We start from the raw sequence: 20,724 nt of genomic DNA, 5'->3' as shown, positions 1-20,724 counted from the left end.
TTTTTTTTTTTGCTGCAGCGCCCGGGAAGCAGTTGGGGGTTCAGTGCCTTGCTCAAGGGCACCTCAGTCGTGGTATTGAAGGTGGGAGAGAGCACTGTACATTCACTCCCCCCACCTACAATCCCTGCCGGCACGAGACTCGAACCCACAACCTTTGGGTTACAAGTCCGACTCTCTAACCATTAGGCCACAACTTCCCTATTACTGATTATGATCACCCTTTACCTAAAGTTCTCACCTGATACCTGTCTTGAATGTGACCCTTCAAAATGCTGGCAAAATCATCTATATCCAGACCGGTGTTCACACCCTCCTCCAGACCCATCGAGTCACACAGAGAGAAGGGAACATGGCTGACACCGCTGCCTGGCTTGATGTAGTAGGTACGAAACTACATGGCACAAACATATGCCAATTATTTTCAGGTACATACAGAAACTTTGTATAACTAATACTTTGCACAATATTTCACTCCAAAAAACATCAGAGGTGGAAAAATCATGTCTACCTGAGTAGTCAAACTGGTGCCAGCAGTGCCAGTGTTAGCCTGGCTGCTCACGTAACCCTTGAACACAGAGTTGATGGAGTTGAAGAAGCTTGATTTCCCAGCACCAACAGAACCCACCAGAAGAATCCGAGCCTGTTTGACTGAGCCAACAGAAGGCTTCCAGCCAGAGATGGTGCTTAAAAGCACCTTCCTTCTCCTAAAAACATTATCATTGTCAAATTTTCAAAGCATTTCTGGGAAAACAGTAAGTCAGAAGCATTTTTTTTTTTAAATAAATGAAAACAGACCAAAGTAACATCTGTACTATTACAGAAGAGAGTGATTTTGGTTTACTTTACTCACTCAGAGTTCCACTGCACATTTCGCCATGGTTTCTCCATGAGTCCTCCACAGTCTGGTGAGAATCCAAACCAGAGCACAAGTTATTCACACAACCATTTCTGAAAGTGCATTACTCTCTCAGCAGCAATTATCTGAAAAGTAGCACAAAATGATACAAACCTTCCACTCTGTACACCTCACATTCTGTCAGCTGTACGTCATTCCCATGCATCTTCTGTGGATCAAATTGGTACGTTCCTGGATTACTGTAGACGGTGACTGTGTTATTGTAAAGGAATACCAAAGAGGTAAAGTTTGGACCACTGTCAGTGAAAGCATACTGGGGATTTCCACTGACCACACGCAAAGGATCTTCTTTAATTTCTTTGTCATTAAAGCTGAAGAGAAAAGCTTTGTCATCCACAATATTTTGGTTGGTTTGACGAAAATCCTTGCTAGCAAAAGCTCCAAAAACATATCCAGACTTGTTGTAAGCTACAATGACAGTTGGTCCCTGCATATTGCACTTTTGGTGAAATGTAGTAGCATTGTAGCCATGCACACTTGCTTTGAACAGCAGGCTGAGGTTGGCATGGTTGAACAATGAGCAGAGCTTCTTCCTCTGCCATTCATTCAAGCTGGATGTCACTGTGCTCATAATGATCTGAAAAACATTCAATAAACATTTTTAAAGCATGCTGTTATGACAAAAATAGAAAGAAATAGTCATTTTAAAAGTATTTTGAAAAATATGTAGGCTACAACACATACAGTAAAGTACAACGTATATAGTATTGCCTCGAACCAAGTTCATGTGAAAGAATTAGTAAATAAAAGTGTCACATTATATTAAACATGCAAAAGAAATGTATTGATTTAAATCAGCTCACCTTGGTACAAGACGTCGGATTCGTCTGCTTTCTTTAGCTCAGTCGGTAACCCAAAACAGATTAATTTCCTTTTAACAGAAACGAAACTTACGTCGTACGTCATACAAATAAAACGTCATTTGAGTGGCGGCGCAGGATTGCTTGAGCCAGGTTACAGAAAATCAGTTTACAGTATAATCGTTTCTAGATTAAATATACTGATTTACTTAATATCCACACTCATACAGTGCATGTGACAGTTGTATCCCAATTCCCAAATGTTTTATCGTGACCCTTGAATGCCTGACTTTTTCCACAAACCTCTTAGGCGCAAACCCCGCCCTGCCGTGGATCTCATTGGTCAACTCTGTCGGACTCGCCTAGATATCATGGGTGGATTCCATCATGGCAAACACTAAATCAGTCATTCTTGAGACGTGGGACAAAACAGGTCCATAGCTTAGTACATATAAGATACATAAATGTAGTTTCATTTGTCTGAGTACAAGGTTTTATTTTTTCAATTTTGCACCGTTTTGTCCCACTTCTCAAGAATGACTGTAATACTATACAATTTCTTCATCTGAACCTAAATGGAACCTCATAAGTGACTGATTTGAAATGCTCAAATTAGGCAGCAACCACTGATCTACATTACGCTACAAAACACTGGAGAACCAACATTTACATTGATCCTTTCAGAATTTACCGTTAACATTGTTAAGCTAATGTATGCATAACAAATACACTGCACACATATATTTGGTAAAACAGTCCAGTTTAATTAGCTGGAACCATTTTTATTAATAATTTTCAGTACTGAATGAAATATATTTATATATTTAGACTCTATAACTCTATCCACCATATTGGTTGACGGTTTTCAGTAATCATGTCTCTATGCATTGTGTGTTTGTTATCTTATCATACTGGCAAAGAATCAGCACAGCATTTACAATGACATTTTAATGTTTTAATTCATATCATTCATATTACATATACGTATAGGCCTACAAACTTTCCTCTATGTGAGTGTAGCAATACAGGGATTCAAAATTATTTTGAACCCTACAAACTTACCAGACATTCTTTTTACAGTGCTGAATTAAGGAGATGCATCTAAAAAATTAATTAATAAAGGCCAGTATGCCCTACAGCAGTCAGTATTTAACAGAAACACAGTAGGTATACGGTAGATATTAGAGCCTCTGCACTGCAGTTAGAAGTTACTGTATACTTGGTGTCAAGCAGTTGGCACTTCTACCACTCATCACATTTCCAAATGGGATGAACTAAAATGTTCGTTTCATGCCGTCATATTTCTACAGATTTCGTAGTGATATTCTATTATAATGCACTGCATTCATACAATATTTGTGTGACTTAGTGTGAAGCTACTGGTCCCCAAACAGTCAAAGGGACTGGGAAATGGCTTAAATACCATCCTTTAAGAGCAACCCAAAACAAAGTAAATCTCAAAGTAAAAAAATAGCTCTCTTTTTAATCATGTTGTGTGATCTGATCTGTATGCACAATTTAAATAAAAATACTGTGCCATCCTTAATCTAAACTCCACTGGCACTGCTAATTTGTTTGTCTGTCTGAATGACTGTTTTTAGTGGTCTTCATGCACAGGTATAATGTGACAATGCAATTTGATTTGAACTCTGGGCTATATTAAAGTTTGCAGTATTTAATTACAACTATTTTTGCAAAGTGGGAATCTAGTAAATACTCTTCTTAATAATGAACCAGTGCAGTTATACTCCTAGAGTAAATACATCTATGGGTGTTGATTTAATACTTGTGATTTTACTGTGTATTTTAGGCCTTAGCCACCTGCTAAGAAATCTTTCACAAACACAATATTTGTTTGATAAAGCATCTGCCAAGAACATACAAATCTACAGTGGTAAAAATGTGTATGTGTGACTTTAAATAAACATGGGATACACAAATGGTAAATGTAAAGCATGTGCCATTACTGTCCATCTAGCAGAACTCTACTTTACAAGCAGGGAATGTCTCCTCCTGCATAGCCACAGTGCTGTTGCTGCCTAGCACTGTAATTCCCAGTTGCCGTTGTTTTTCTTGGGTTTCCCGGTACCACTCATGCATCATCGGTGATTCAAACGTGGGAATCAGGGTCACCTGGAAGATGATACAGACTAAGTGTGTGACAGTATTCCCTTAAAAATTTGTAGATTTTAAAGGTGCATTACAGAATAACTCTACAAGTAACTTGCATTTTTATATATTAACCACAGATGGTGATAGAGAGACCAGAGTTCTGTAGTGCACCTAAACTGAATTCTGTCACATATATATACTCATACATACCGGCACGTCCTCAGGCCATACAGATTTTCCCTCTAATAATGCGTCCAGAATGGGCCTCATCAAGCCTTCCTTGAGTGTGTCATCCCCACTTATTATGTAACAGGACGATCGCAAGCGGCAAAAGAACTCAACATCAATAGTGGAAGCTGCATGGCTTGATGGAAGGTAAGCCAGGTCCAAGTATATTGAAGTGCCAACCTTGCTACCTGTTGATGAATCAAGACACAAGTCAGTGCTAAATAAATATGTATTTGCATACAAAAATTAACAATGTAAGATCAGTTCAAACCTGTTGTGGATCTTTTAGAAGTGGAGCCTGTGCTACGACTAGCCATTATGTCTCCTGCTGAGCTGCTTCTCGAGCCACTAACGGAAGTACCCTGACTTCCAGCTCTGGTTTTGGTGCCTTGTGTTGAAACACTAGAAGATGCTAACCTCTGTGTAACTCCTGCAGCTTTTCTGCCTTTTGTTGCAGACTTTACACCGCTAACAGGATCAGGCATACAGGCACCAGGCTGAGGGGGAAGAGGAGGTAAGTCTTTCACAGGTGCGGGTGGGGGATCCTTTGGCAAAGGGTGATTTCCTCTGTAAGAATTCAAACCATCGTTTAGGTCCTGCGTTTGCAGGTGGACACCACCTTCTTCATCAGAATCCAGAAGTCCGTCTGCTGAAATGGATGGGCAATCCTCTACACACGGATGTACATCTGAGTCTGTTGCCATTGGGAAATAGTCACTGCTAGAAGTAAGAGGGGTCTCCTGAGCTGGATGACTGGCCTTATTACCTGAACATGAAGGTGGAAGTGGTTTAGCTGCGTCTTGGGAGTGGTCACTATCATCAGAAAGGTTCAACGGGCTGGTGTTCCTAAAACCTGGTGAGAGTGGATCCTCTTGATCACCAACCGGTTTGAAATGTTTAAACTCACATGGAGAGACCAAGCATAGGTCAACATCATGGGTAGTATCAAACAATAGACCCTGAGGTCCGGACGGACACCCGTCTGGACCATCATGAGGTGCCCTCTGAGTGTGAGGCTTCTTTAAAGACAAAGACATCCCTACTTTGAAATCAGAACTGACATGGTGTCCATTGGAATAGGATGTTTCGTCTTCGTTGGTGGACTCGCTCACCGTTGGCAGCACTTGTTCAAAAGACATCGACAATGACTCATCAACCTCAGTGGACTGCGGTGAACTTACTTCCGCAGGCATTGAGTGAGTGGTGGTAACAGTGGGAGATATATCAGGCATTATATCCTTGAAGGAGCTAAGAGACAGGAAGCTAGAATGCTTCTCTTTGGAAGAAGTTGAGATGCTCTCTTGGTTACTTTTAGGGCACCCAGACTCTGAAAACTTGGATAATGCCATTTGCTGGCTCTCTGAACCAAGACACATCTTAACCCCAAAGCTACTATGATCTTTTGAGGCCCAGGTCTCTTCAGGTGACAAGTGATAAGGAGTATGACCAGCACTATTTGGTCCTGATCTAGGAGATGTTAGCTCTAACGTCATTTCATCAGGACTGACACAAACTTCCTCAGGCCCATTTGTTGAAAGATTATCTTTCAAAGCCCCATCGAGCAAAGTATATTCAGTGGGAGTGAGGTCTAGATTCACACTGTGCTCATTTTTTATTTTGACAGAGGGTCTTGCAGATGCTGCAGCCTTGCTAGGGTTTACTATGCTACTACACTGAGACTGCACACTACCCGTCAAGACATTTTTCAGGTTCCCAGAGTCAACAGTTTGCCTCTTCACATGTAATTCATGATGCTCTTGATCCATTTCCAGAAATGCTGCTGTCATATCTTCTGGTGAAGACATAGAGCGATTTACATCTTCAGAGTCTGTTGACAACTTCTGATTTTGCTGCTCCTTGTTCGATTTAAAGTTTTTAGCTTTGTGCTCAGCCTGTTTGTTCAATTTTGCTTCATTTTTTACATTGCCGGGCTTATTTGAGTTCAGTAATCCAGTGGAGGTTTTCTTGATATCTTTCCCAAGAGACTTTATCTCTTCGGCTTTGCTATCTAACTTTGGTCTTCTCATCGTAGAATCCTTGCTACCTGACATTTTTTTTTGTCCATTTTCTTGTTTCTTTGAGTCTGATATGTTTGTTTTTTCATTGCTTCTGTCCTTCAAGGACTCCTTTCTTGTAACTAGTCTGGAGGGTTTATGTTTCACATTGCTTTCTACAGATTTCAGCTTTTCTTCACTTTTTGGATAATTTCCATTTATGCCTTTGGTTTTGTCTTTTAGTTCTAGATCTCCACGAAGAGCTCGGTCCTTTGAAGCACCATTGCTTAGTCTGGATTCATTTTTACCAGATTTGGGACTATCCTGACTGTCTGCACCTTTTGGATTCTTTTCTGATTTTGATGTTTCAAAATCTTTGGAGCATACTACAGGCCGCTTGAGAAACTCTAGATGCTTCAGTCTCTCCAGACCATCCATTATCTTCCCTTGTGGTGTAGAGCCAGGGAAGAGGACTCTGATGATTTTCTCCATTGGGTTAGCAGGATGCCAAACAAGCAAAGCACATATAGAGACCAAAGAGGTTAGGTGACCATCTAAACTCTTGGATTTGGAACTATTATCTGGCCAGTTATTCATGAAAGACTCTACTTCTTTGCTACGTTTGACTGGATTTAGGATGTAAAGTTCAAGACATCCCACTGCCATTTTTTGGAAGAGAATAACTGGTTCTATGGAGCCACTCGAATTGCGTAAAAGTGGTTCTGGTGAGATCTTTAGTTTTTCCAAATGCTGTAAAATAAGTGCTGCTAGATCACTGCTTCGTAGTACATTAGGATCACCATGAAGTTTTTTAAGTCTGTTTGGGGCATTGAGGAAAACCACACCAAGCTCTGGAGAGATTACATTCTTTGCCCATTGCTCCTTTTCCTGTGAGTCAGTTTTATTTTCCTGAAGCTCTGCGACCTTCCTCTCCAACAGGCTGTTAACTCCCGGCAGGTTGTCTGTTCCAACATGTGTAAGCAACACTGAGTCAACACGGTCCAAATGCCTGACAAGCTTCCAGAAGCAAGAGCGTGGATCTGCTCCACCATTGACCAAAACATTGAAGCCATTGACAGCAAAAAAAGCACAGTCGCCTCTCCCGCCTGGAAAGACATAACAACACGGACGGCAAAGCTTGAGAAATCCTACTGTCCCAGGAGGCTCTAAGAGGTCAAATGGAGACTGTGGCTCTGAGGACTCAAAAAGGTGGTCCGTGAACTCCTGAAGGCCCCCCATTTTGGGTAGTACCATTAGAGGATTCACCTTAATGTCAATAATGTCATGTATGTTGTGCTTTCCTAGCACAAAGTTTTTCCATTTGCCAGTTTTAGGGCAGCTTAAGGTGAGGTTTGCTTTGCCATGCATGCTAACAGAATTTAAAAGAGCTTGAATCTGTTGGAAATGTACAGAAAACAAGGCATGAATTCAAATATATGAAAAAAAAGCTATTATATTACTGTACAACAGAATCATTTGTAATGCTCAGAAAAGTCATATTATATACAAAGATCGACAGTTTTTCAAATCCATAGCTAATGTGAGAACAGTTAAAACAAAAGGACATTAAAATATTTGCATACACATTTACAGTACGACAAACCTCTTCATCTGAAAAGATCTGGGTGAAATTATTTGGAGTGAACTGGCCCGTGTGCAGAACCAGATCACCGGAGTCCTCAAGAGACTGTCCTGTGAGCACCAGCAATTTGTGTTGAGGTGTGGATGATATCAAGCTGTGGACCTGAATTGCAAAAATATTTTCTAAATTGTGAAAATATTTAAATGTATATTTAACAATTTAAAAAAGTATATGCATATTACATTTCAATCTGTTATTACTGAAAAAACGTGCCTCTAAAAAGTATTACAAAATGATACAAAATGATTCATCAATCATTCATTTTAAAATTTGAGTTTAATTAGCTTCAAAAATTTTAATTGGTTATGGTGTCTAATATTGCCAAGGCACTGTATAATTTTAGCCCTAACATATGTAATGTGACCCTTGTCATTTATTTATTGTCATGTAATACAAACAAATGGAATTGAAGAACAGAAGAAGAGATGCCTTTCAGTCACATACCTCAGAGTAGAGAAACCCTTCAGATGGATTTATTACAACTTTAATGTCCAGTACATCTGAACTGAAATTAAATGTCTTCTGACCTATGATGGGATTGTTGGGAGACAGACAAAATTAAAAAGGGAATTAATTAGAATTAAGTACACAAATATGTCATGCATATGTGCATTTCTCAATAGCAAACATGAATGCATTGCTAATCTACTAATAAAAAGGAACACACAATAAGTTAAATCAACTAAATTTGCACCAAATTTTAAAGTGGAAAAAAACTGCACTATTCTACAGCGCAAGAGCTTAAATATTTAGATATGCCGTAATCTTTTTAAATCATCACTTCAAAGTGTTCTGATGCTGACAGTCAATTCTCAACCAGAGTAGGCTAATGCAAATGTAAAACGTTTTCTCTGAGTATTAGAGCTCCAAACCTCTATATAATTTGTCAGCAAAAATCACTTTCAAAACTACTGCAACAAAATGTTCCAGAACTGTTTTTCCACAGCAGCCAAAGTCTGAACAATTGGTAGAAAGCACTTCCTTCCTGTCTTTCTGCTGTGTCTACTGAAATAGCAACCTACAACTTTTACTGAATAATAGAAGCTGTACAGAAGCTGCAACTGTGTGCAGTTTAGACAGTTCTCATTACACAATATAAATATTAAAATTATGATAAATAAATGATTCTCTCCCAGTAAAAAAACATACTTCTGCCTTTTTACATCAGAATGGCTGTAATGAACAATCATTTATTGGGTTTCTACATGTAAACTAAGCAAGAAACAGATTTATATAAACATCATTTTCTCATAAAAGTCCATATTAAGACTTTATTTTAGAATAGATTTATGTGCTCAGTGGATATTGCAATTCCCCTATATATATGGTAATTAGCATATTCTGAATAATCTAATGCATACATGTTCGTTTTCTACTTTTCTTGTGTTTGCATGACCCATAATTCTTTCGGTATAGAATATGCCTGTTTTCATTTTCAGATGTCTAGAAACTGAAATATTGGCTTCATATGACCATATTCCATTATTTACTGGAATAATGCGGTGCATGTCTGCGCATGTCTGATACTGTATATGGAGCTGAATGCTGGGACTGAACTACACAGTTGCTTCTTTGTTAATTCATAATATCGCATCCCACACATATAGCATGTGCTTCAAATGGGCACCAAAAGATAGCCCAGTATTCTTTAAACGTGTAGCCTACTGTACTTGAAGCTCATTTCAATCACTGCAAACCCAAACGAAGGCGACCCTTACCTCTTATGTCTTTGGATTGATAAGAAGAATGCTGAGAAACAAAAAGTTTCAGCTGCTCATCCAAATTACACACTGTCAGGTCCACATCCCATGCACGGATACCTGTGTTAAGGCGATGCAAATATATGTAAAATTGAATATAAACTCAATACATCACAACGTGTGCTAATGTATGTTTTGACACTTGATGAACTGGGTTTATTGCAAAAACAATAAATGTTGATTTGAATGAACTGCTGTCTAAACCCCCCAGAGCAAAAGCACTGCAGTCAGCATGTAACTGAAACATCATGTGAGACACAATGTGGCTTTCAGAGACAAATGAGATGGTTGGCTGACTAGCCCTCAAAAAAGCCTTGTCTTGGCACTGGTCTCTGGACTCATGAAATATAAAAGCCTCTGAACAGCATGTTCACATCTCTTATGACCAAAAAAAGAAGCCGACACATCACTGCTAGGACTGAAATAAGAAAACATCTAACAGTGTTGGTATAAATAGCAGTTAAATCAGGTATATTTCCTGATATGGATAGGAAGGGGTGGACTGACAATAAACTAAAGCAATATTGTAATATTCTAAGTAAAATTTAAAACCTGGCGAATTGCTCCTGTGTGAGGCAAAACCTAAATAAAACATTTTTTCTCTCCATATTTGCTTTTATTTAATTTTCCAGTGAACTTTTTATCATCTTTCTTTGTTGACAAATGTGACCCTGGACCACAAAACCAGTCTTAAGTCGCTGGGGTATATTTGTAGCAATAGCCAAAAATACATCGTATGGGTCAAAATTATTGATTTTTCTTATTCTTATTTTCTGAGGTGGGTGTAAACATGCAGAGCCCTGTCTAAACTGTTGGGCACCCTGAAGAACACGTCATGACTTAAACGACACATTCATTTCTATATAATCACTAATCAACATGTAAAGCAAATAATGTAGTTAAGCATACTAGAGGGCTGATGCACAAGGAGGCTATTTTTGCTGTCTTGATGCTATAACACTGCAGTGCAGAGAACAGCTGCACAAATATTGTCCCAGAGCATGGCATTGCTGCTTTAAACGCTACATACAGTGTGAAGGAAAGATTGTGGAACTATATTGTGTAAATAATAATAATAACAATAATAATAATAATAAATGATAAAATAAAAATTCTCATTTATTGCTGAAGGCGAGAGATGCTGTCTGGCGCAATAAGTAACATTGTATGATTGCGTTTCATCTCAGTTCACCAGGCAACCAGTGAATCTTCAAATCAAAGAATGAAATATCCAGAATGCTCGCAACCTGTTCTATAACATACAGATACGAGAGACAATGGTAATCTCTAATGTAATATGAAAACAGCATTGATTAACGGTGTTAATATTAATTTCTTCTAAATCCAAAATGTAAAAAAGCAATACCTCGTTCAATCTCAACCACAATATAGTCCAGTATATGCGGTCTATAGAGCGCACCGATGACAATCAACATCGAGTATTTGTCATTGCTGAATCCAGGATGGGCTGTCAGGTCCTCTGATTCCATCGCTGCCGTTAGACCCGACGCCATGTTGGAAAGTTATTCCTATGATGTAATACACAAACAATCAAGCATTATTGAAGGAACAGGCGGATAATTTGAATGGAACTGAAGCTGACCAATCGAAGTCGGTATTCAGACCGATTTGTTGCATGCATCACTATTCTCAGAAATCTGAAATGTCTTTTTTTTTAAGGAATGCATTTAACAGCCTATATAATCATATTAATTTGTAAATCAAATAATATATATATATATGTGTGTGACATATACACACACACACACACACACACACACACTGTAAATAAGGAAAGCAAAACAAGTAAACCATTCAGTAGATATTCATTCAGTAGACTTTATTTTACATTTCCATGCATTTTACACAGCAGTAATATGAAAAAAGTAAAAGGCAACACGGCATCAGGAAAAATTTTAGATTTTTGTCTTTGTCTTATTAAAGGCATTTCAAAATAAAAACTGGCACGATGTTCCTTGTGGACAGCCGCATAACTTGCCAACTCTTGCACCTTTACGTACTGCACACTGCTCACCTGCATCACACTTTAGATAAAAAGAAGTTCACGTATGATTAATGAAGTGGTCAATGTAATAACAGTACATGAACAAACACGCATATTGCAGTGTATGACGTCATGGGTAGCCTACATCTTATTATCTATGTAAAATCATTACAGCATAATGTTAACATCTTTGTTTCCATGCATTTGACTTGACAACAAAATGAGTACATATTGTGACAACTGTATATTCATTGTAAATGATTCAATTCAAAGTGAAAAAAGTGCAGTGGGAGGAACGAGAGAGAAACGTGGAGTACAAGCAAAAGTCTTTAATCCAGGAATCACAGGGGATAATCCACAACAGAAACACGGGAAACACACAACATCCAACAAGTAGACCCGACAGAGGAGAAATGCACAGACAAGAACTTATAAACACAGGACAATTACCAAACACAGGTGCACAGAATGACTAATTAACTAAACAAGGACAGGAACATGACCAAATAAGGGAACACAGGAACAGAAACGGGGGCAAAACATAACAAAACAGGTCCATGATCCTGACAATCAGAGAATGAAGTCACATAATTATGATTAAAACTATTTCTACATGAGGGTAGAATTGAAAAAAAAGAGTGTAAATGTTCTCCATTTGTGTGAAATGCTACATTACCGAAGGAAGTAGGCTAAACTTTTTTCCGGTTTGTGGCAGTTTATTCTTTAACTTCTCAAGATCCTCTTGCAGTGCCTCGATCTGTAAAATAATTTACATTTTTTAAATCCATTTCCTGAGATTATTCAAGATGATTGGTTCTTCTCATTTCTTTTTCCAGTGTTCCATCATGAAAGACAGGGAAAAATACGTAACTCACCAAATTGTTCTCATCCTGTGTTTTTGTAGCACTCTCCAAAGAGTGACTGTCAAGTGAGTCATCACAGCTTGTGAGAATGAAGGACAGGGCAGAAGCAGCAGCAATAAGGATGATCCGTCCACTAACCATGATACTGAAAGTTACCTTGGTCTCCACAGCAGAAGATGGTCAGTGGTCTCATGGTGTGATGAAGAGCTGCTCTTTATAAATGGATTCAAGATCACCTGCTGCAAAATTCATAATGACGACCCTCAGTGACACATGTTAAGCTCATGCAAGGCCATACTGCCATATTTCTGGTAGTTTATGAGGGAAAATATCAGCAGAATGCCTGATATTGCAGATGTACTTTGTGTTCTAACTCAGAGTGACCATGTATTCTGTATACATGTCTGCTTATGCCTTTGTTTGTATGCTTTTATAAACCACGAGTTTCCTTTTACAGACTCAGGGACCCCACCCAAAATTTCAGAAAACCCAGGAACCCCCAAAAGCTACATTTTTTTCTGTAACACTTTACAATATTTTTCATAAACACCATAAGCATTTTACATAGTATAGGCCTACTTATTAGTTGAAGTTATATAGTTTGAAAAATATAGGAAATTTTAATTTGTTGTTTATGTTTTTACATTTATATCCTGATCTGTTAGGGTTGAAGTGTTAGTTTCTTAGTTGTTCTTTTTAAAAGAAACTTCTATATATTTAGTATTAGCCGTTATTAGTGCAATACCCTCACACACCAGCAGAGGTTGACAAACACCAGCAGAGGTTGACAAATCTCTGAATAAAATCCAAAAAAATTGTGTGGCTCTTTGAGCTGATAATCAAAGTAAATCATTAAAAAACATATTTTCATTATCATTTTTAAATTAATCTACTGAAATTCATCTATAAATTACTTAATTTATTATAGGAAAATTAGGAACAGATGATTGGGGGCATGTATGAAGAGTAACCAGGGTCAGTGGTTTTTCTTCAGGTACTAATGAGGCAACCTGTAAGGCACAGACCCAAAGGCAATGGATGTCTGGGGTGGCAGAACAGTGATGGAGTAATTCTAGCCTAATTCCGAAAATTAGAAATAAAGCCTCAGTCGTTTTAATCCCATGTTAATATTTCTTAAACTAAGCACTAAGTACATGTAATCATATTGTACAGTATGTATGTATAATGATAACGTAGGTATGTGTGTATATATGTATTACAAACACACACACACACATTGAGAAAGCACATTGAGATGCTTACGTTACATTTACTTTATTTATTGACATTATAGGCCAGATGTTGTTTGCAAAACATAAGAAATATGTTAAGTATAGATTTAAAAAGTCTGACTAATTCTCAAATATTTGAATCAAGTGCGTGAATGTTGATATTATATAAAAATTGAGAAATATCAAATGGTAAATTTAAAGTTAAATTGTGTATGCTACATGAACTACAAGAATGTAATCGTCTGAGTTATTTATTGCTTTATTATTTTATAATAGGCTACTAACTTTGTGATCATTCTATGGAGCGAGGTCTTTTTACAAAACTGAAGAGCTATTAGCTGACTCTGCTTGCAAGGCCATATTAATGTCAGGATTAAGATAATAAACACGTCGTCAACAGTTGATTTATGGTCCTACAAACTTTGTCAAACTAATTTTATTCAACTGATGTAATCATGACAGCACTGATTGAGCAGATTATTATCATGCAAAATGATTTTCCTCTAACATTCAGGTAATCCTCCCCTCCGTGTTTCGACTCACAGCTCTTCTTTATTTTGTTGTAGGCTACCACATTATAACTAACATAACATTAAAGCTGAACAGTTTAAGCGTATGATATCTAACCATTGTCACCGAAACCAACTAAGTTCATGTAATTTTTAAAGTGATTAGTTTTGATGTAATCACCGAATGAGTACCTTCGTGAGTGATCATCTTAATTTCTGAGGTCCATGGCATGCCATTGCCCACACATGTTCCTGTCCTCGTGCTCAGGCCTCCACGAGAAGGTAATTATTGCCACCAGGTGGAGCGCTGGACAAAGATTACAGCAACAGGGGTTCATGAGTGTTTAATAAATGCTTTTCAAAATAGTTATGAAAATTGGATTACATTTGCATCAAGCAATGAATTACGCTAACATTAATAAATGTGTATTTCTAATTTGAGTCAATATATGCAGATGGTTAAGTAATGCATTTTAATATTCTTTTTATGGACTGTTTTTTCTGAATGCATTTTTAGCATGTAGCAGTCTCACGTATATAAGTTCATATTATGATGCATTATTTTTACTAATTATTTAATGTGCAAACATAACGTCTTTTGCAAAAAAAAAAACCTAATACAAAAAGTTTTGTGAGATTGACAGAAATGTCAACAGCAAAATAAACAAAAATAATTAATAAATAATTAAATGTTAAAAAGTCATGCAAAAATAATATGCATCTATATTTTTATATAATATCTAATCATGTATTTGTTATCTTTTAAAAGGTTAACAATATTGAAAAACTCAAAGGGTACTTCGTGTAGGCTGGGTTGCAGTTGACAAAAAAAAAAATCAATATTCATGCGTTTTCATTTTTAACAAATTAGTCTGCAGGATTTCATTTTGGAGAATAGCTCCTTGATCGTTCCTTACACAAAGACAACTGCAGTTGACACAATACTTCACACAATAGGAGACTCCATAGAAACCTCCGGGGCCAATTAGCGTGAGGTTTCGGCTCGGCTGCAGTTTCAACCACGCCTACTACGCTTCTCCTGCTATAAAACTCCGGCTCCCAGAGCTTCACGTCGAACATGAATCGAGACGGTATCGTAGAGAGAAGTATCTGAGCAGCGCGAGAGAGAAACCACTCGAAATGACTGTGGATTAGTACTGCCGTCAAAGATCGCCGTATCGACTGGAATTATATTATTTTGAGGAAATTTCGATTTCTGGATTATAATATAATTTAATGACAAACATGACTGGAAGAACTTGTTGGATGCAACAGCACTGACAGAAAGTAAGTTAACGTTACTTGTTTTTCTTAGCATTTCAAAAGAATGAGTCTCACAAATATTTGTTTTCATTTTTAAGGGGTTTCAAAAGTTAAAACTGATATTTTTTTCTTTAAAGAATGGAGACTGTAAGTGAAGCTCTTGAAGAGCTGCTAGTAGCTGCACAACGACAAAACTGTCTGACAGTAGGAGTCTACGAGTCTGCACAGCTCATGAATGTGTAAGTATTTTATTCAATCTACAATATAATTCAGTGATATGCATTAGACCAAACTGTAAAAACCTAAGTGCATATTAAATTAAACGCATTTATTGTCTTGTACAGGGATCCAGACAGCGTGGTCCTCTGCGTTTTAGCGACCGATGAGGAGGACGAGAATGATGTTGCGCTTCAGATCCACTTCACGCTCATCCAAGCCTTCTGCTGCGACATCGACATCAACATCGTGCGCGTCTCCGGCATGAGGCGTCTAGCACAGGTCCTCGGGGAGCCGCTCTCCACTGACAGCAACGCTAACGAACCAAGAGACCTCCACTGCATACTTGTAACTGTAAGTATTAATACGCATATTACAAATACACGTATAACATTTGGGAGAGGGGGTGCAGTTTGTTCATGTAGCATTTGTCGCCTTTAGCTAATTGCTAACTTTTTAAACAAAACGCAAGTGTTTTTTTGTGGTATGTAGCCTAAATAGCCTATAGCCTATATTCGAAGGAAGAATGACAGTTTTGCCAATGTTCTGTTCGAAAATGAGCTTAGCGAAACGTTTTCAAAAAAACGTACGGTTGCTTACAGTTTATATTCGCGAGCTTATGGCAGTATGTACAATGACTAACGTTCCTAGTAGAAATGTTTTAAAACTCACTGGAATTGCATTTATACTATTCATAATGACCTGTTGTAGGCTACTTGTAAGACACCCACTCTCCCACCCCCACCTTAATTCAAACCCTTAACACAAACTGGGTTAACAAACAAGCTATTGTCAAAGAAGATATGCAATACTAATCATATTTCGTTCCTTCTCATAGAACCCACAAGCCGAGCATCTCAAGCTGAACGAAGTGGGGAGTTACTGCAAGGAAAGCCATTGCAGGAACCAGTGGGTGCCCTCCATTGCCCTGCAAGAGCGCTGAGGTGTGGTGCACTGAAATGTGCTAAAGAGAGCCGGAATATTGATGTCGTCCTTCAACTGTCATGAGGACATACTCATCAATTCAAGGGGACTGTCTAAAAGTCCATTACGGAGCTTCCACCTCCATGATTATGGAATTCTAAGTGTCAGAGGACACTAGAGACATTCGTCCACATTCCTCATATTGCATGATCGGTGGTGTCACCCTTTGGAGGGACCAAAGGAGCACCAGGGTGGTCGGTGGACTGTGATGCAGCAAGGATGATGGGGATCCGGACCGTGGTATGGCAGCACTTTGCACTCCACGTGGGGGGAGAATGAATAACACATGACTCAGACCTGACAATATTGTGATGGGTCTACAGAGGAAAAGAAGCTCTGCCTTAAAAAGAGACTGCTATTTAAGGACTGAATTGTCTTAATTTTTATTTATGCATAACACTGATGTCATTCACAACAAATAATATATTTGGTTATTTATAAATTTACAAATGTTTACTTTTTTTCTTATGAAATAAATTGTATGATTCATGATTTAAAACGAACCGTTCCTGTTGTGTTTTTTTTATGCCAGATTTAAAAACAAAGTGCAACTTGTTGGGCATTATAAAAACTGTCACGTGCTGACGTTCAGTTCAGAGCTCATAACAAAAAAAAATTACTTAAATATATTCTTGCTTCCTTATAGTCAAGTATTATCATTTCATGTTAGTTTAAGCACAACAATAAGGAAGAAAGGGACTTAAATTGTTCTGTGGGACAACAGGCAGTTCTGATTAAGGGTAAAGAAATATTATTACCAAGAAGACAGCTGTTCACATATTGACACCTGTTTTTCCCCATCCTGGATCATAAATCATGCAGCCTAGATGCAGCACAATGTGTGCAAACGTAAGAGGCTCCTTATCTGTTTCTCAAACACGGGTTTGTTTGCAAGAGGTGCAAAATGTACATAAGGGCACAACTCTGCAGATAGACATTCTGCACTTGCTTTTTAACATCTTCCTGCATAAAAGGATGAAAGAGCAACTACCACCAGACAAATCACAACAAGATCATAAAATGCTTAGCAATTCTGTTTCACTGATTGATTCCAATACTGCCAGTCAGGCAAAGAACAAAGTGGCTTTGGCTGAAGTGGCCCAAATATGAATTTTTTTTTTTTGCACGTATGTGACTCATAACAGTGTAAATAGCACAAATCATATGGAATCATATGATTATAATAATATATAATCTATATTTGGTACTGAATCAGATACAAGTCGAATGTTTTACAATACAACCTCAGGCTGAATAGTCATATCAGAATACATGACTTTTGCATCACTCTAGATCGACGTTCATCACAATTCTCAGCTGACGGGATTCACTCCTAAGAGTTTACATACTCGTAATTCTTTATTCACTCGATTAATATTGAAGACAGGTAGTCAGTGGAGCGACACTGAGGTGTAAGTTTTACAGTAACAACTCCATACAAGCAAAACTTGAAGGGAAACCAAACAAAAAATCATCCTCATTCTTGTCTTCATCCTTCTTATCGCCTGCACACAAATTACCTGGCTTCCACGGTACATCACTTTATAAATTCTTCCATGCTTAATTTCGTATTACAGCATGCTCGTGCCGTCTTGTTTTCGTTCTTTTGCGCATGCAGTTCAGTTTGGGACTGTGTCCAATTCACACTTGAATCTGATATATTGGCCACATTTAAAAAAATAATGTGAACAGCCAAACAAATCAGAATTGAGCACTAAGCCTTGCAGTATGAACATGGCCCTAGTCATATAGTGATATTTCTTTCAAAAGAACAATCAGTGTCTTTATAGACTTGTCATGAAAACATGCACAAACATCTTATTAGTCACACACTCGTGCTGTTCTTCAGAAGACCAAAAAAAGAGGGAAAAATAGCTTGATCACTCTGACTTCAATGACCTTTTCTTTGGTGACTGTTAAAGGTCAGGCTGCCTGCAGGCCACAGAAAACATGCACGAGGGGGTCTGCTGTGATGATTGTCCCATTAATTTTGCAGACAGTGAAGCAGACGGGATGAAAGATTCTGCCCTTACTGCACGTGTTAGACCCCACATCTTCAAGACTATGGGTGTGCTCTGACTTCCCACAAGACTGCATTGACTCACACCATATTCCATTAAATTCCAGCTAAGACGTCTGGGGATGATTCCACTACAAATTTAGTAATATGAAGTGAATAATGTCATACGGATGATTCAGAGATGTCTACATCTGCACAGGCTGAGTATCAGTCTTTTCTTGAGAACATATCATGCTGTATGGAAGGGTTTGAAAGGCATGTCTGTATTTTCACAGGGAGCTGTGTTCTCACATGTGGCAGTGTTTACAGTTTCATTGTGCCAAAAAAATGTTCACTTACTGAACGAGAGGTTAAAAAAAAAACAATGGCACAATTCAAGAAAGGTGATGAGAAGAAAGTTAGTGAGCAATAATCACCCACTTTATGCAGTCATCAACAGGGGCCATTGTTTGGGTGTGCTGGATCAGTTAACAACTGACAGATATATTTGTATCTTCATTGTAAAAGCCCGAGAGAAAACTGTGTTTTCTGCCCCAAGGCTCTCGTACGTGCACAAAGCCGACGTTGACGGGCTCCTCTGCAGACAGACATGACTAAAGCATGGTGCGAACCCTGGGCGGCTGCTGGGCTAAGCTGCGCACTTCAGGGCTGCGCTGACGTCAAGCCGGAGGGAGAAAATAAAAGAAAAACAGGAACAGAAGGCTCTTATTTCCATGGCAGCAATAGCACAGCCCTTTAACAACGATACTCGCTATACTGAGGTAACAGCCACTGCTATGAATAGTCTGACTGCATGTTCTATTCTTAGACTGAGCTATATTTGAGCATGTCACTGCCTGGAGCATGGTGGGGTTTTGACATCAGACATAAACATTATAGTCTAAATCTGAACACAGCACATTAGAATTATGATGTTTTTAGTCTGTATATTCATAGGGTAGGCTATTTATGAAATGAAGAAAATCACAGGCTGATCAACAGGTTTAAAGAATATTTTCCATATTTATTCCAACAGAAAATATTCTATGAGCTTTATAAATATACACAATATATGTTGTACAATGTAATGCAGAAGAAAACATACTGTAGGTATTATTTAGGATTATGAATTTATTCCCTTAACTTAATTTGTGGCCATGTTTTATAAATTTGTTCCCTTGTTTTAGTTTAATCGTGACCTATACTAATTTGTTAAGTCATTTTAGTTAAAACATGCATGATAATTAATTCCCTTCATGTTTTTAAGCTCACCCAAAAATGAAAATTTGCTAAAAAAAAAAAAAAGTACTCACCCTCAGGCCATCCTAGATGTAGATGAGTTTGTTTCTTTATCGGAATAGATTTGGAGAAATGTAGCATTACCGGTACATCACTTGCTCACCAATGGATCCTCTGCAGTGAATGGGTGCCGCCAGAATGAGAGTTCAAACAGCTGATAAAAACGTCACAATAATCCACAAGTATATATATATATATAGGAAATACAAGTATATATACAAGAAGTTATATATACAAGAAAGTATATATGCAAGAAATATTGGATAGAACCATTCAAGATGTGTGAAGGATTTTAATTTATTACTCAGAAAATATATTTGTATTTAATCACAAGTCAAACATGAAACATAACAGATTCAAATGTGCCATGCATAACTGATAACTGGGGTCAGAACGAGTGTCATGTGCAGCTGGGTCACCCTCTCTTTCTGAAGGTCAGGCGGTGAGAAAAATAAGACCCTCTCATCACTGCGTTCATTATGCAGTCCACTTTTGTGCAACAGCAAACAAAGCAGTCACATTACTTTTAATACTCACAAGACATCTAATGATTCAATGATTCAGTTAGTTCTGACTGAATGTCAAGGTCTGTTTAACAATAGCCTAAAGCAGAACTGCACATTTGTAGAATTCATATTTTATTTGAAAGTGCATTAATATAAAATTTTTACCATATAAGTGTTCTTAAAGGGTTAGTTCACCCAAAAATAAAAACTAGCCCATGAATTACTCACCCTCAAGGCATCCTAGGTGTATATATGACTTTCTTCTTTCAGACGAATCGTACAACTGTTGGCGCAAGTTAGAATAAGGTGATTATTACATTTTGAATATGGATATTTTTCTTACAAAAATGCATCGATTCGCCACAGGAGGCCTTTGTTCACCCCCCGGAGCCATGT

General features: G+C 37.9%; 3 protein-coding genes and 1 long non-coding RNA gene across 5 annotated transcripts in view; 1 reads left to right on the top strand and 3 right to left on the bottom strand.

The window, feature by feature from the left end:
• LOC107684434 (interferon-induced protein 44-like) overlaps nt 1-2,057 on the bottom strand; it is a 5,932-nt gene extending 3,875 nt beyond the window's left edge. Inside the window, exons 1-6 of one of the 2 annotated variants that reach the window (XM_016480685.1) lie at nt 2,020-2,057; nt 1,720-1,787; nt 1,010-1,493; nt 851-902; nt 509-704; nt 239-391 (exon numbers count right to left, since the gene is read on the bottom strand). In XM_016480685.1, the coding sequence (XP_016336171.1) occupies nt 239-391; nt 509-704; nt 851-902; nt 1,010-1,487 (879 nt within the window). In that variant the 5' untranslated portion in view covers nt 1,488-1,493; nt 1,720-1,787; nt 2,020-2,057. Of the gene's footprint in view, nt 1-238; nt 392-508; nt 705-850; nt 903-1,009; nt 1,494-1,719; nt 1,996-2,019 lie in introns of those variants that run through there. The other variant, XM_016480684.1, reaches the window with a different exon arrangement.
• Nucleotides 2,058-2,711: 654 nt separating this feature from the next.
• Nucleotides 2,712-10,974, bottom strand: LOC107684407 (microtubule-associated protein 1S-like). The gene is made up of 7 exons (XM_016480666.1): nt 10,819-10,974; nt 9,411-9,512; nt 8,137-8,219; nt 7,654-7,794; nt 4,328-7,445; nt 4,039-4,244; nt 2,712-3,849 (listed from the first exon to the last, which is right to left on the bottom strand). The coding sequence occupies exons 1-7, from the start codon at nt 10,964-10,966 to the stop codon at nt 3,691-3,693; spliced, it is 3,957 nt and encodes a 1,318-aa protein (XP_016336152.1). The 5' UTR covers nt 10,967-10,974; the 3' UTR covers nt 2,712-3,690.
• A 445-nt stretch (nt 10,975-11,419) lies between these two features.
• Nucleotides 11,420-14,314, bottom strand: LOC107684433 (uncharacterized). Its single transcript, XR_001633851.1, has 4 exons — nt 14,254-14,314; nt 12,333-12,559; nt 12,134-12,214; nt 11,420-11,497 (listed from the first exon to the last, which is right to left on the bottom strand). It is a non-coding gene; the product is annotated as an uncharacterized LOC107684433 (long non-coding RNA).
• An 836-nt stretch (nt 14,315-15,150) lies between these two features.
• Nucleotides 15,151-16,934, top strand: LOC107684432 (growth arrest and DNA damage-inducible protein GADD45 beta-like). The gene is made up of 4 exons (XM_016480683.1): nt 15,151-15,348; nt 15,462-15,563; nt 15,669-15,894; nt 16,379-16,934. The coding sequence occupies exons 2-4, from the start codon at nt 15,463-15,465 to the stop codon at nt 16,481-16,483; spliced, it is 432 nt and encodes a 143-aa protein (XP_016336169.1). The 5' UTR covers nt 15,151-15,348; nt 15,462; the 3' UTR covers nt 16,484-16,934.
• Nucleotides 16,935-20,724: the final 3,790 nt, after the last annotated feature.

This window comes from Sinocyclocheilus anshuiensis, unplaced genomic scaffold, assembly GCF_001515605.1.
Source record: "Sinocyclocheilus anshuiensis isolate Anshui unplaced genomic scaffold, SAMN03320099.WGS_v1.1 scaffold301, whole genome shotgun sequence".
Taxonomy (NCBI): domain Eukaryota; kingdom Metazoa; phylum Chordata; class Actinopteri; order Cypriniformes; family Cyprinidae; genus Sinocyclocheilus; species Sinocyclocheilus anshuiensis.
Note: the sequence above shows the minus strand (reverse complement) of the source record. Positions and strands in the feature narration are given on the sequence as shown.